The following is a 16,633-nucleotide window of genomic DNA, read 5'->3' on the forward strand; positions in this document are numbered from 1 at the left end:
CGCTAATATTTAGAATGAAGCACTGGTATTGCTTTGTTTCAGGTTGGCCAACGTAAATATAAGTATGTTGTCTTAGAGCCATTTTGCGAAAAAAAAACAATGTGATTCACATAAAAGAATATCTGAAACTGATACTATCAAGATGCTTGATTTCTTGATTGACAAAATATTAATTACGTTTGGAGGCCGTGTTTTACAACAAACTATCGAAATTCTCATGGAAACCATTTGTGCCCCTCTTCTTGTCGACTTGTTCCGTTTTTCTTATGAGGCTGAATTCAAACAGGAACTTCTTAGGAAGAAAGCTAAGAAGTTAACAATATCCTTTAACTTTACATTTCGCTATAAAGATGATATTCTCTCACTAAATAATTCATAACTGGGTGATTATGTTGAACGCATCTATCACGTGGAACTAAATATAAATCATACAACAGATACAGCATGTACAGTGTGGTCTGTCTCATATCTTGATTTACATATCAAAATGACAATGATTGTCGGTTGAAAATAAAACTTTACGATAAAAGAGATGATTTCAGCTTCCAAACTGTGAACTTTACATTTCTATGTAGAAACCATTCTAGCAGCGCCTCTATACGGTGTATGTATCTACACATTGATACGATATTCACGTATTTCCTATCATGATTTCATTGATAGAGAGTTGCTTTACAAGAAGCTAGTAAACCAGATTTCCAAATGGTGAAGTTTGAATTATGTCTTCGTAAATTTTACGGACGCCATTACGAGTTGGTTGATCGTTATGCAATATCCGTTTCACAGATGATATCGGATATGTTACTTGTGTCGTATCTACACTCCCTTTACCTTTTCACGAATATGTCATACCGAATTAGACTATTAACCGGATTTGTAATAACATGAGCACCAAGACAAGTGGCACATGTGGAGCAGGATGTGCTTACCCTTCCGGAGCACCTGAGATCATCCCACGTTTTTTTGGTGGGGTTCGTTTTGCTTAGTCTTTAGTTTTCTATGTTGTGTCTTGTATACTATTATTTGTCTGTCTCTTTTTCTTTTTTAGCCATGGTGATGTCAGTTTATTTTCAATCTCTGCGTTTGTATGTTTCTCTGGTATTTTTCGCCCCTTTTTTGACATACCCCTGATTCATCCACTTTCTGCTCAGACACTGGTGACGTCTGAGTAGTTGAGTCATGCTCCTAAGATGGAAAACGTTATTTCAAGACTAAAATCGTCTTGTTTGTCAATTCTAGTACTGAGAGGACCGTATATATCAGTTTTGGGGTATAAGTATAAATAAGGCGACGAAAGTTTTGTATGTTGTTTTTTTAATTTCTAGTTCTGGGTGATACATTTGAATATTAATGGAACCCATTTAAAAAAGTTTGAATTGTAAATGAAAAGACAACCATGAGTATATCTGAACGTGAAATTTAATCTCTGAAAACAACTATCTGAACAAACAGAACTGTGTTCTACTTCACGGTGGTATTTTACCTTTATAATGCATATGGTTAACTGCTCTGGTAATAAAAACGCCTTTTGGAAACATCACTTCTGTACAGGCACTGGAACATCTCGAACGGAAGCTAATGTTAGGAACTCGCGGTGGAATGTTTAGGTACTCTTGTCCCACAGCAAACATGCCAGCTTCGTATTGTCGAAGATTTGGAGTATAGAAAAGCTCTAGTCCAGAGGAATCTGTCATGTTTGGAATTCTATTTCGATTATTCCAATGAATCTGAAAAAATAACTCGCAAAACTATATTATTTTTTTACACAGATACCTGAAAATATTTGAATTTGAAAGACAAGGATTTGGAATACGCGAAGAGCTTTATCTTCAAAAGTAAATAAATATAATAGCTTAATCCACGAAAGGCAATTTACAGTACAAGCAATATCATTTTTATCATATGCTTTAGTATTATTAGTAGTAGTAGTGAACGATTGCTGAATTCCATGTGTACCAAGGAAAAGTTTTTTCCAATTTAATTTGCTATTTCACTAAGCGAATCACATTTTTTGGTGGTTTTATTTTCAAAGTAAACATTTTAAACGGTGTGTTCCAAATGTCGTAACATCACTTTTAAAACATTGAGGGCAGATACTCTTTTTATACCTGTAAAGCTGCAGTTTGGAATCCAGATGATCCAATTTTAAATCCAGTAGCATTGTGGAAACAATCACCATCACTTCCAATTGTCCAGGTCCCAATAATATTGACACATTGTCTGTGCGCTAACATTCCACATTCATATGGTTCTTCCGATGGTATAATTTGTCCTTCTATGAAATAATGAAAGTTACAGTAATAAAAACCAACAGGCGTGAAGGGCACAACAAACCAGTTGTGACTTAATTCATTGATCAATCAAGGTGCATTCAGTGCAAATTCTCAAAATCAGACTTCAAGTCCAATATGTTATAACAAAAACCTATTTTAAAACGATTTGGTTAAAAGTTGATCAAATTATCACAATATAAAGACATAATGTCGTTTTCTATCAATAAAGGACAATATACTGAACAGTCGAAGAAGTAAAAATCGTCGTATTCTCCTCATTTTTTTTTTTATTAGAAGGGAAACGACATAAAGTATCATTTTCTAAACAAGAAACATAACTCTAGAACGGCAATATAGAAATCGTCAGTATCTATTTTTTACTAAGTAAATTTGCTAATTAAGTTTACCAAAGCACCATGCTGGTTTTAATGTTTTACAAATGTTAATCAATTTTATGTTTTGATTTCAGCTAAGTAACCCACGCCTTATAGATCCACTAGTTATATGATTTTAAGTACCATTGGTGTGTTCTCTACAAAATAAAAACAGTTGATACCTCGATAGAAAAGTTTAACCAAGTCATGAAGTCACGTGCCCAGGTCAGAGGTTTTGTAAATGATGGCCTATGTTTCAATTGAAGACTTATTGTAATTTTGAGACTTTGATGATGATTGCCGATTTTTGACTTTTTTTATTTAAGTCATAGTTTGACTTTGACGGATTCTGGGAAGTTAAGAGCTTAAAATATTGTTAGGAAATCTTTACAAGACTTCTGGGTTATTTTGTTATTTTTTGGTATCTCATTGAAGTTTAAAATAAATATTCTTTTTTTTTTCATACTAACAATAAATGACTTCCCTATATTCAATTATATAACAACAAATTCTTGGTTATTTTAGCAGGTACTTACCTTGTTCATTACAGCCAAACAGGAGTATATGGTGTGTGATATCTTTATTATCGATGATCGGTTTTGTTCCCACAAGATGGAATGTGTCATTTCTAGGTAGACTAAATAACATACAATAGTATGATGTCTGTTCTGATGGTATACTGGTTGCTGGAATCCGAAGAGATGTTCGGAGAATACCTTCAACAATAAATTAAATAAGAGGTGTTTTTTATATTTGGTTTCTGTAGCAATGTGAATTATAAAAAATTCAAACTGCAATAGAATCGAAACAGCAAAGATAATGAATAATGCAGTGCTAGCAATTATTTCCTTTAAACAAGTTTATAAATTTAGATATTGGTTAAAACAAATATAAATATAGACCAATTGAAGTACACCTTCAAGGGTGCGCTCGCCTTTCGTGACTTAGCACGAGTTTTTTTCGAATCTAAAGGTGGTTTAGGAGTTTTTGTAAACAATAAACGCTTGCAAATCATAGAAAAACTAGTGAATTACCTATGCTTAACATGTTTTAACAAACATCTCTGTATTAAAGTCTGTGGATTTTCTACAAAAATCTTGGTATTATTTGCCACAAAATCCCCTTTTTGTCTAAAATAAAATTAACAACAATTCTTTGCACGAAGTTTCCCGTTGGAATATGTACAAAATGGCCCATCTCTATGATGAGTTATCTTTACTGTTTTGATATTATTGAAGTTTGAAAATTTCGTAATCCACATTTCTACAGAAGGTGTCATAGACCTTTAAACATGTATAAGAGGTATTTTAATCCGTAATTAACCCATCAACGTTCACGTACTTAGTCTGCCAGCTTCACCACAAATCCCTTTCAAAGTTAATAGAAATTATCCGCGATAAATCATTAAAAATACATAGCTTCAGATTTACATTCAAGTTAGGAACTGTAGTGCATGTGTGGACCAGAATCATAACAAATTCATAAAGAGTTTCGCTACAACCGCAAAGTTCCCGAACAATGTAGATGTTTGTTATCTAGTATGCTGATCCTTTTTGTCCCATTGACATTTGAATGGAGGATAGAGCAAAACCAATGTAGGAAGGTATGAAACATTTATTAGATTTGTCCATTGCTTTCGGTCGATTTTTCTTTTCGTTTGACACTTGTTTTTGTCCCTTGCTTTCGGTCCGTTTTGTTTTTTGATCGATTATTTTGCTTTTAGTCCGACACTTTTCTTTTGTCCGCGTCTTTCGGTCCGTTTGCTTTTTGTATGACACTCTTGCTTTTTTCCGATACTCTTGCTTTGTGCCCGTTGTTTTTCTCCACCAAATATGCCGCTTGTCCGACAATTTTGCTTTTCACAGTTGTTTTTTGTCCGATTTGCTGTTGTTCTTGTAAGTAACAATTGATCCTCAAACTTAAGGACATATTTAAAAAATAGAGGTCTTGGGCTGGAAGCTGACATGTCAGTAACTGCTAGACAGACTAGTAATCCTTGCTAATTTATGCTAATTATTGTCATTTTGTTTACTTTCTTCTACTCCTATTCTAAAATCGGAATACTGAATTTTTCTGCATTTTAGAGATATCATAAAACATGTTGAACCCCGTAGCCTTGTTTGCGTCTCTCCCAAGTCAGTAACATCTGGCCTTTGTTACTCTTATATGTTTATGTATTCTTGGTTCTATTTATGTTTCTGAGTTAAGGTGACGTTTCATTTATTTTTAAAAGGGCAACTGAAGCACAACCCCTGGGCAGAAGTTTCTTGCTGTGTCGATGGAATTGAACTGTTTTCTGGTTTAAACGTATTCGGATGTGTCTACTTTTGTGTTTCAAATGTCTGGTTATGTAAATGTATTTCAGTTGTTTCCTGTAATTAGTTAATACTTCAGTTTGATCATGTACATCTTTTGAATATTCATTTTATAAAATTTACTGTTTGCAAAAGTATAAATTATTCTAAATTATAGGGATTTTCTGGTAACTAACAGAAAACCCTTGCCGTTTTTGGCACAACCTTTTTGATCTTTTGGTCCTCGGTGCTGTTCAACTTTGTACTCGTTTCGGCTTTCAAACTTTTGTATCTGGGCGTCACACGCAGGTCTTGTGTAGACAAAATACACTTCTGGCGTATTAAAATTTTGAACTTGTTGCCTTTTGTTGGCTGTTGTTCGTGTGATTCTTTGTCAATTGTGTTCTCCAATTTATTTATATTGTAGTCCTGTGTTGTCATTTTGATGTTATATTTCACATGGCCATAAAAGTGCGAGGTGTGGCATGCCACAAAACCAGGTTCAACCCATCATTTTTTCCTTTAAAAATGCCCTGTACCAAGTCAGGAATATGGCCATTGTTATATTATTATAATAGTTCGTTTCTGTGTGTATTACATTATAACGTTGTGTCGTTTGTTTTCTCTTATTTTTGAGTGTAAATTCACATTGCGATAAGACGTGTCACGGTACTTGTCTATCCCAAATTCATGTATTTGGTTTTGATGTTATATATATATGTTATATTTGTTATTCTCGTAGGATTTTGTCTATGTGTGTTACATTTTAGTGTTATGTCGTTGTTCTCCTCTTATATTTAATGCGTTTCCCTCGGTTTTAGTTTGTTACCCCGATTTTGTTTTTTGTCCATGGATTTATGAGTTTTGAACACTCTGTATACTGCTGTTGCCTTTATTCTGTTCTTTGGTCGGGTTATCGTCTCTTTGCACATTTCCCGTTTCCGTTTTAAATTTCAAAGATGATACCAGGACGCTTGTTCCTTCTACAAAATACTCATCAGTGACCCTCGAAATAAAAAAGATTAAATGGCCAAATAAAGTACGAAGTTGAAGAGCATTGAGAACCCAAAATTCCGAACGGTTTTGTCAAGACAGCAAACTTATTCTGTTAGATTCGCTTAAGATCAAACATTTACGACAAACTCAATGATTGTTTTCTTCCCTATTCAATCTGTTAATTTTTGCGTCACATTTTTATAATTATGGTATTTGCGCAGTTAGTACCTTTCTCATTTAATGATTCACATTTGTCTTTGTTTCCATTACATTTTAGCCATTTGTTCTGTTGTTGACACGTAGCTGATGTCAATGGTTCACATATGCCTGTAATGGTATGTATAATCATAGTAATAAGGTTTTTAAAAAAAATACTTTATAACATTTCTAACATATATTTTATGAGACCTTCATATTGAAGAATGTTTCTGGTTAATCAAGGTAACGTTCATATGACGATGACTATTGTGAGTTGTTGGTGGTTTTTTTTTATAATCTCACGAATTCATCTACCGGAGATGGCACTGAATAGTATTTCAACCCTTGTGACGACTTCAAAAATCCTTTATCAGATGATATTTTGAAGATGACAGCATTGATAGTTAATTCAAGTTGACTCAATTACTTGTCGCTTTATTTAAGTTTTCATATTGCATTCATCATGTTCATACGCCGGAAAAATTTTAAATTCCTTTTTGTTTTCCTAATTTTATTAAACTCTGTCCATTATTTAAAATGAATTATAGTTAGGTTACAAACATACCTAACTTCAAGGGGAATTTAAAACGTGCAAAATCAAAAGCTCAAACACATTTAACGAATGTGAAACAACTGTCATATTCCTGATTTGATACAGAAAAAAGTAAAATCACAAAAATACTGAACTTAGAGGAAAATCAATTCGGAAAGTCCATAATCACATGGCAAAATCAAATAACAAAACGTATCAAAAACGAATGGACAAGAACTGTCATATTCCTGACTTGGTACAGGCATTTTCAAATGTAGAAACTGGTGGATTAAACAGACATTTCCTTGTGTAGAAATCCTAGTTTTATGGATAGATAAACCTCTCACTTGTATGACAGTCGCATAATTCCTTTATTCATAATAATGACAACAATGATTGAACAAAATAAACAGATATAATAGGTATGTACGTCAAACATTCGGTTACAGCAGTCAATATTGTAATATAATCGTTGGTTTTCGTGTTTGCTTGGTTTAAACTGGTCTCTTTTTGGGGGGGGGGCTTTATAGCTTGCTGTCCGGTGTGAGCCAAGGCTCCGTGTTGACGGCCGTACTTTGACCATTAATGGTTAACTTTATAAATGATGACTTGGTTGGAGAGTTTTCTCACTGACACTCATACCGCATCTTAAAAACTCGAACCTATCTGTAACATTTTATGATACGCCTAGATACAAAGCACATCTTTAACTGATTCAGGCATTGCATGTAAAATTGCTGCAAACAATAATTTCTAAACAATTTTATTTTTTAAACGGCAAAGACTTCCAACACAATCGCTAAACTTAAAAAAAGAATTTGAAATCTGTAACCTCATAGCATACTTAGTCTATTACTTTTATTGAATATCATTCAAAATTTGATGACTATGTTGAACGAATCTATCTCATCGAACTAGAGATAAAGGATAAACAGATACAGTTAAGTCTGCCTCATATCTTGACTTACATCTAGAAATTGACAATGAGGGTCGATTGAAAACAAAACCTTTACGACAAAAGAGATGATTTCAGCTTCCCAATTGTGAACTTTCCATTTCTATGTAGCAACATTCCAGCGGAGCCTGCATACGGAGTATATATCTCCAAATCGATACCATATTCCCGCGCTTGTTTATTATGACTTCCGTGGAAGGGGGTTTCTGCTCATAAGGGAGCTATTAAACCAAGAGTTCCAAATGTGAAGTCGACATCTTCCCTTCGAAAATGTTATGAACACCATCACGAGTTAGTTGACCGTTATGAAATAACCATTTCACAGATGATATCGGATATGTTTCTTACTTCTTAACTACCATCCCCTTCCCATTTCATGAATGTGACCGACCGAATTAGATTATTTACCGGGTTTGTAATAACATGAGCAACACGACGGTTGCCACATGTGGAGCAAGATCTACTTACTCTTCCGGAGCAACTTAAATCACCCCCAGTTTTTGGTGGGGTTCGTGTTGCTCAGTTTTTAGTTTTCTATGTTGTTTCTTGTGTACTTATATTTGTCTGTTTGTCTTTTTCATTTTTAGCCTTGGTGTTGTCAGTTTATTTTCGATTTATAAGTTTGACTGTTCTTCTTCTAGTATCTTTCGCTCCTCTTTTAAGACATTGAAGTACGGACAGACTAGCACAAGGACGACATGCAAACATATGGAAGTCACATGCAATTTTTCTGTTGCAGAATTATTTTAAAATAACAGAAAATTGTTAATTGTAAATGAGATGTTGAATCAAGAATCACATATATACATAAGTTTTTTCCTAAACTTGTATACAAATTGAAAAAAAAAAATTTAACAAACAATCACAAAGTTTATGTGTTGACAACATTATTTGTAAATCTAACATATAAATGAAGTCAACTCATACTTGAAAGCTTTTTCATTAACAAAAAAGTCAATATCTTTTCGAAGCTTTATCCAAAAACTATCTTTCTTTGATAAACTCTAAATTAACATCCCTGACGAATTATGAGAACAGACACTAATATTTATACCTATACATACATACATCAGAGGTTTTAATATTGATGTAATTTTGTTTATTTTATTCAAATTCTCTAATCAATAATTCCGAAGCCATTTTTCTTCCTCCCTTCTTCACAATAATAGTAAGCAACTTGTCCCGGCGTCTTATAATTCAATCAATCATTTTATAAACGATAAAAATACTTTAACGTTTTATCAGCTGCTCAGAATCAATTTTTGGAAGCTTTTGTAGCTGTAATCTTACAAATAGTGTATTAATTTGTACTCTACATGATGTAAATAAAATAAAACCTATTTCATATACTGTGTACCTAATTGTGGCCTACATGTATATCACGGCTTAATAAGTCACTAAACATGATTTCATACCGTTTATAGTTAAGGGAACAACTTTTGAGTACCAATGACATAATTATTTGTAATTTAATGTCAATTATAAAGAAAAAATTGTGCAATAAGGACTTTATTTGATTTGTAGTTTGACTTCTATGTTGATAGGCCATTTAACAACTCACGTGACACTTTTATAACGGTAAACGAGTGTGTTATGTTTTATAATGGCTAACCGCATCTTAAAAATGACTGAAATTAAATTCAACCAATGATATGACGCTGAAAACTGTTAATACTTCAGTTAGCATTCAATATCGAATCGAACACACCTTGAATTGATTAGGGTTCGAACTCGTAACCTCAGGGCTGTAAGTCTAGAGATCCGCTGATGCCAAAACTCTTAGACAACCTTGTCCCATCTTACTTAAAAGAGGGACGAAAGATACCAAAGGGACAGTGAAACTCATAAATCTAAAACAAAATGACAACGCCATGGCTAAAAATGAAAAAGACAAACAAACAACAGCACACATGACACAACATAGAAAACTAAAGAATAAACAACAAGAACCCCACCATAAAAACTAGGGGTGATCGCAGGTGCTCCGGAATGATAAGCAGATCCTGCTCCACATGTTGCACCCGTCGTGTTGCTTATGTGAAAACAAATCCGGTAAATAGTCTAATTCGGTAGGTCACATTCATGAAAGGGAAGGGGATTGTAGTTACGACGTAAGGAACATATCCGATATCATTTGCGAAACGGTTATTCCGTAACGGTCAACCAACTCGTGATTACTTAAAATATGTGTATGCGTGTTATCATAATTATGTCCGGTAATCGTCATTAACTAGTAACATTGGTGTGACATTCGGCAATCCTAGGTAGAATCCGCTACTGTACGGAATCGACCGAGTTGAGACGAATGATTGGTGTGATTATAATGATAAGTTTTCTAACCTGGATGTGAAATATTTTCTGTTCTCATTGGTTGTTGTCCAGGGGTCCAGATACAGTCCGGATCACCTAGCTCTTCACCGTTACTTAATCCATCCTTGTCAGAGTCCGTATTACATAAATCAGAGGTCCATTTCTACAAAATATTATGACATTTTTTAAGCATCAATGAATAAAGTACAAATAGTTTGGTCTGCGGCAATGAGACGACTAAACAACCCAAAACACTCATTTATTGTAGTCATATATCGGTAAAATTTGATCGATCAAATAGCATACAGTTTATAAATAGAAGGAGTTGAGTTAACTTAAAGACCTTTTTTTTATCAAGGCACGTAGATAACATTTTTTTTTTATTAATTAGATATAGGAAGATGTGGTTTGAGTGTCAATGAGACAACTCTCCGTCGTCTTTTTAAATTATTACAGTAGTGTCAAACAACAGATATATGTGCTTTTCACAGAACAGATTTACAATAATAAAATAGACTGATTTTATTCAGCTTAACTTACATAAGTTGTCCATTGTTTGTGTTCAATACGGTAAATTTGTTTTAATGTGTCAATAAGAACAGAACATTTTGATATTGTAACATAAATTGGATTTTTTCCTTTGATGTTTTTATGAAATAATTTGCTTAAAAAGTGTGGTGAGGGAAAACCATGGTATATTATATGCAAATTTATGTTGTACCATACTTTGCTAATTAAATATGCAACTCGACTAAAATCCAAAGGAAAAAGGGTGGAGCTTCACCCATGGTATAACATATTCATTTTCATGTTATTCCATGGCTGAAGCTCCACCTTTTTTTTTTTAATGTATCCGCCTCTAAAATATTTAGGAAACTGTAAAACGTACTAAAAGGTCAAGATCTTTATTTGTTTTCATTTTATAAGAAAAAGCAATAAATTATGTGTACCATATTTCAAGAAAGCCTTTTAAAACTATATAGGATTGTTACAAATTCCCTTAATTTTGGAAACAATTACTAAATGTTTCTTCTTTCAGTTTTGAAAAAAATAAAATGTAAAACTATCATTTCCTTTGCGAAAATTCAATTAAATTTCGATTTAAAAAGGGGAGTACCTATACAAAAAGGAATAAATATCGGCTACAAATATCTGTGAAAAAACATGATTAGGGGACGTACACTATCTACGCCCCTGGATCCGCCACTGTTAAAATATTGTTTTATCATTAAAATTGCGTTTTAATAAATAATCTAATAAAATAACGGAAGAAAAGCATTTTTCAATTAGATGAAAATTCTGTAAATTATGATTAATTTGTATGATACATTGAAAACAAAACAAAAACAATTCTTACCGTCATTAGAATAATTATTTAATCCTTGTCGCTGGAATCCGACATTTTTGTGTACCTCAGTCTGACAACATTATGAAATTACCTGCGCCTACAATCATACACGGGGCGCAAAACTAAAAAAAATCGGGAAAATCCGACATTTTCTTTACTTTCTGCAAATTCAGGGGTTCTATTACATGAAATACACAGACGATCATACACGAAGCGCAAAAGTGACTTGCGCGAGCTTCCATTTTATTGGATAAAACTGTAACGTGATCAAATTTCCAAGATAAGTTGAAGGTCTTGAAGCTGTCAATCATTTTATTTATATTACAAATTTTATATACCATGTGTCTTACTCATTAACATATTTAAACAAACTCATCCTTCGGATTCGTTTGTTTAAATATGTTAACTCGTAAAAACCATGGTATATATAGTACTTAATCCCGAAATAATGATGCAGTGATGTCTTGAACGTTTCTTTGTTTCCTCTAACGTTTGCTAATCACAAGCATGTGACATTGAAGTATGGCGTCCAGCAATAACCAACACAAAAAAAAAGGCAGTGCAAGATCTCAAATTTATTTGGATTAGTCTGATATTGACCATTTTATAAAAATCAATATTAAAACCATTGTGTAATTTGATAAATATCTAAGGGTCAATTTAAATAAGCTTTTGATAAAGTATCAATCAATCAACATTTTTTGTGTACCCTTATCAGATATATGTGTTTCATCAATTATAATTACTCGACCACGTTTTTGTGGTCAAAAGATTTTGGTATAGAAGTTGGCCCCAGATTCTCAGTTTCTCCGTACTAGGAATATTTGAATCCCCACAAGAGGTTTACATACGCAGCAAAGTTCGGTCGGATTTGGAACTTTAAATCCAATGTTTTATGAAAGGAAAGTGCCATGATCGCCTGCTTTACCTTTCAAAATCTCTGTGGGGGCCCATAGTAGTTTGATACAAGGGAAAAATAATCCGTAGGGTAGGAGTGGATTTTATTTCTATTTGAATTGATAAATGAACAGTTGGATAAGTTTTTACTTTCATGTTTCATGGTATATTATAAGGCCTCATGTTTATATTATTTGTTGATTGAGAATATATAGTAAGATTAACAACTTCAAATCACATTGTAATAACTCGTGATATATGTCAACTATGATATTAAATTATCTGATATTTATCATTTCTAATGATCATGTAAATCATCCAACCATACATATTTGTTGCAGGCATTTTCTAAATTTAGGCATTTTTTGAAATGACTGAATTTTTAGGCATTTTCTAAAATTTAACTATAAAGAGAGTCCAAAATAATAAAGGAAAATCCAAGAATGTCCTTTTTAGAGGTCGAAATTTGCTGTTATTGTGAAAATACCTAATTCTTCAATTTCATATGCTAATATTCTGCTTATGATGGGTATTTTTTGCAAACAAACAGTGTTAGAAGAAATTTCTGCTCTGGCAAAGGGAACACATGGAGAAAAAACATCATTAATATGATTATTTTATTGGATATATATATTAAATTTGCATTCATATTTTACAAAACATTCAAACCACAATGAAATGAAGAACAGTAACCTATAAATTAATGAAATGGAAAGCAATATTCGTTCTCTATATTTTTTTCATAAAACTTTCCTGTCTTCTTGGAAGAAATTTCTTCCAACAAATTAGAAAATGTATCTCATTCCAATAAAATATACAATTTTAGTTAATAAACTCAACTTGTTCACTTCATTTTCATCCTCTCTCAAGTTGGAAGAAATTTCTTCCAAGTAATATCAAAGTTTAACATTCAAAATTTCTCCCATCAAATATAGAAACATGTAATACATCTACATATTAATTTCAATTTGTTTAACACAGATAGTTCACTTCATTTAATGTTTCTTCTTGGAAGAAATTTCTTCCAACTAATTAAAAAAAACTCATTTCTAATAACGTAGGCAATTTTTGTTAATAAACTCAACTTGTTCACTTCATTTTCATCCTCTCTCAAGTTGGAAGAAATTTCTTCCAAGTAATATCAAATCTTTCAAAATTTTTCCAACAAATATAAAATTAAAACTTGTAATATATTTACAATTTTTTTTCCCATTTGTTAAACACAGAAAGTTCACTTCATTTAATGTTCCTTCTTGGAAGAAATTTCTTCCAACAAATAAGAAAATATAATTCATTACTTATAAAATTTAATGCAATTATAGTTAATAATCTCAACTTGTTCACTTCATTTTTTATCCGCCTATCCTCTATCAATGCTACAGTCTACGAATCCCCCCCCCCCCCTAATTATGCGATTGCAGAGTATGAATCCTTCAGTTTGTTACGTCACCCTCCTATTTCCTTGATGCAGGCTATGAATTATCCAGTTGATCATATTTCGTTTGTACAGTACATTTACACAATTCCAAGTTCTTTCACGATGACAGTCTGTCTTGTAATTATTAAAAAACCACAATATAAAAGTTATTCAGAGTGTTCAATTTATTTTTTTTTTTCTTTTATCTAAATAATTTGTAATGGAATTAACAATTGACAATTTCTGCTCCGCGGGTAATAATATTTTACCATTTTAACATGTCCTTTAAATTCGGATATCAAATAATTTTAAATATTTCAAGAACATCATTGCTGTCCAGCTGAAGAGATGAATCTAACATTTTCTTCTTGCACAGCTGGTTGGTCAGCTTGCCAAGTTTTGCTATAGCTGTAATGTCATGGTCTTTTCTCTTATTGTTCCCAAATAAACGGTCAAGTTATTGTATTCTAAACTTAAACTGCCATTGCCACTGCCACTGCCACTGCCACTGTCACTGCCACCTGCAAAAGAAATATATACATAAAATTGAGAATGGAAATGGGGAATGTGTCAAAGAAACAATAACCCGATCATAGAGCAGACAACAGCAGAAGATCACCAACAGGTCGTCAATGCAGCGAGAAACTCCCGCATTCGGAGGCGTCCTTCAACTGGCCACTAAACAAATAATTACTAGTTCAGTGACAATGAACGCCATACTAAACTCCAAATTGTACACAAGAAACTAAAATTAAAAATTACAAGAGTAACAAAAGCAAGAGGCTCCTGACTTGGGACAGGCGCATGAATGCGGCGGGGCTAAACATGTATATGAGATCTCAACCCTCCCCTATACCTTTAGCCAATGCAGAAAAGTAAACGCATAACAATCCAATACGCACATTAAAATTCTGTTCAAGAGAAGTCCGAGAGAATGTCAGATGATGTAACCAAATAACCATGAAAAGAGGTCAAGATCAAATAACACACGCCAGTTAGAGATGTACACCTTTCAATCATTGGATACACGAAATAGTGTAGACCCATTGCTCATAGTTTCTGAGAAATAGACTCGACAACGAAAAATTAACCATATTCACTGATCCATGAAATGACGTAAACGTGTAGTGAAAACAGTCTGGCGAGCATGAGGACCTTTAATGTATGCATAAACCAAATATAGTTATATATTTATACAAGAGTGCACACACTGAAATGTCTCGCCTTCTTTACTAATCATTGATATTATGTTGATACTCCTAAATATAAAACTTTATTACGACTGTCACATAAACTTAACATGAACCATGATAATGAGGTCAAGGTCAGTTGAACCATATGCCAGGCAGACATGTACAGCTAACAATGCTTCCATACAACAAATAGAGTTGACCTATTGCTAATAGTTTAAGAAAATAGACCAAAACACAAAAACTTAACACTGAGCAATGAACTGTGAAAACCAGGTCAAGATTCAAATAAAACCTGCACGACTGACATATAGATCATAAAATATTTCAATACACCAAATATAGTTGACCTATGACATAAAGTATTAGATAAAAAGACCAAAACTCAAAAACTTAACTTTGACCACTGAACCATGGAAATGAGGTCAAGGTCAGATGACATCTGCCCGCTAGACATGCACACATTACAATAATTCCATACAACAAATATAGTAAACCATTTCCATAAAGTATGAGAAAAACAGACCAAAACACAAAAACTTAACTATAACCACTGAACCATGAAAATGAGGTCAAGGTCAGATGACATCTGCCCGCTAGACATGTACACCTTACAATCATTCCATGCAACAAATAAAGTAAACCTATTGCATAAAGTATGAGAAAAACAGACCAAAACACAAAAACTTAACTATAACCACTGAACCATGAAAATGAGGTCATGGTCAGATGACACCTGCCAGTTGGACATGTACACCTTATAGTCCTTCCATACACCGAATATACTAGACCTATTGCTTATAGTATCTGAGATATGGACTTGACCACCAAAACTTAACCTTGTTCACTGATCCATGAAATGAGGTCGAGGTCAAGTGAAAACTATCTGACGGGCATGAGGACCTTGCAAGGTACGCACATACTAAATATAGTTATCCCATTACTTACAGTAAGAGAGAATTTAACATTACAAAAAATCTGAACTTTTTTTCAAGTGGTCACTAAACCATGAAAATGAGGTCAAGGACAATGGACATGTGACTGACGGAAACTTCGTAACATGAGGCATCTTAATACAAAATATGAAGCATCCAGGTCTTCCACCTTCTAAAATATATAGCTTTTCAGAAGTGAGCTAACACCGCCGCCGCCGCCGGATCACTATCCCTATGTCGAGCTTTCTGCAACAAAAGTTGCAGGCTCGACAAAAATGATATTACTAACAAGAATGCGTCCATAGTACACGGATGCCCCACCCGCAATATATTTTTTGATGTTTAGTTGACCGTGAAATTGGGTTAAAACACTTATTTGCCATTTAGAGTAGAGAGATCATAGCATAATCACTAGGGAACGTGTGCACTAAGTTTCAAGTTGAATAGACTTCAACTTCATCAAAAACCTTAGCTACCTTGACCAAAAACTGAAGCGGGACAGGCGGGCGTACGAACGGACGAACAAACAGACACACAGACTCGAAAAAAAAAAATAACGTGCGTTACGTGAAGCATTATAAGAGGGGCACATTAAGTCTTTAACTTTTTTCAAGTAGTCAATGAAACATGAAAACGAGGTCAAGGACAATAGATATCTAAGACTGACAGATGGACACTTTATAACACAAGGCATCTATATATAAAGTATTAAGGGTTCTACCTTCTGAAATATTAAGTTTTTGATATGTTTTATAAAACCACTACCGCCGAAGCCGCCAGATTACTTTATCCATATGTCAAGCTTTCTAGGACAGAAGTTACAGGCTCGATAAAAAATGGTGTGTTTCAAGTGTTAGTGCTCTTGTCATAAGACAAGTTCATTGAAAGCAGCAGGTAATGGTTTGATCCTTGCC

General features: G+C 33.5%; 1 protein-coding gene across 1 annotated transcript in view; it reads right to left on the minus strand.

Annotated features, from left to right (window-relative positions):
- The window catches only part of LOC143063810 (tyramine beta-hydroxylase-like), a 41,417-nt gene that overhangs the window by 3,354 nt on the left and 21,430 nt on the right, over nucleotides 1-16,633 (minus strand). The window contains exons 3-7 of the mRNA XM_076236191.1: nucleotides 9,963-10,095; nucleotides 6,166-6,264; nucleotides 3,184-3,363; nucleotides 2,109-2,275; nucleotides 1,484-1,727 (exon numbers count right to left, since the gene is read on the minus strand). Coding sequence (XP_076092306.1) covers nucleotides 1,484-1,727; nucleotides 2,109-2,275; nucleotides 3,184-3,363; nucleotides 6,166-6,264; nucleotides 9,963-10,095 — 823 coding nt within the window. The remainder of the gene's footprint in view (nucleotides 1-1,483; nucleotides 1,728-2,108; nucleotides 2,276-3,183; nucleotides 3,364-6,165; nucleotides 6,265-9,962; nucleotides 10,096-16,633) is intronic.

Source organism: Mytilus galloprovincialis, chromosome 2 (genome assembly GCF_965363235.1).
Source record: "Mytilus galloprovincialis chromosome 2, xbMytGall1.hap1.1, whole genome shotgun sequence".
Classification (NCBI taxonomy): domain Eukaryota; kingdom Metazoa; phylum Mollusca; class Bivalvia; order Mytilida; family Mytilidae; genus Mytilus; species Mytilus galloprovincialis.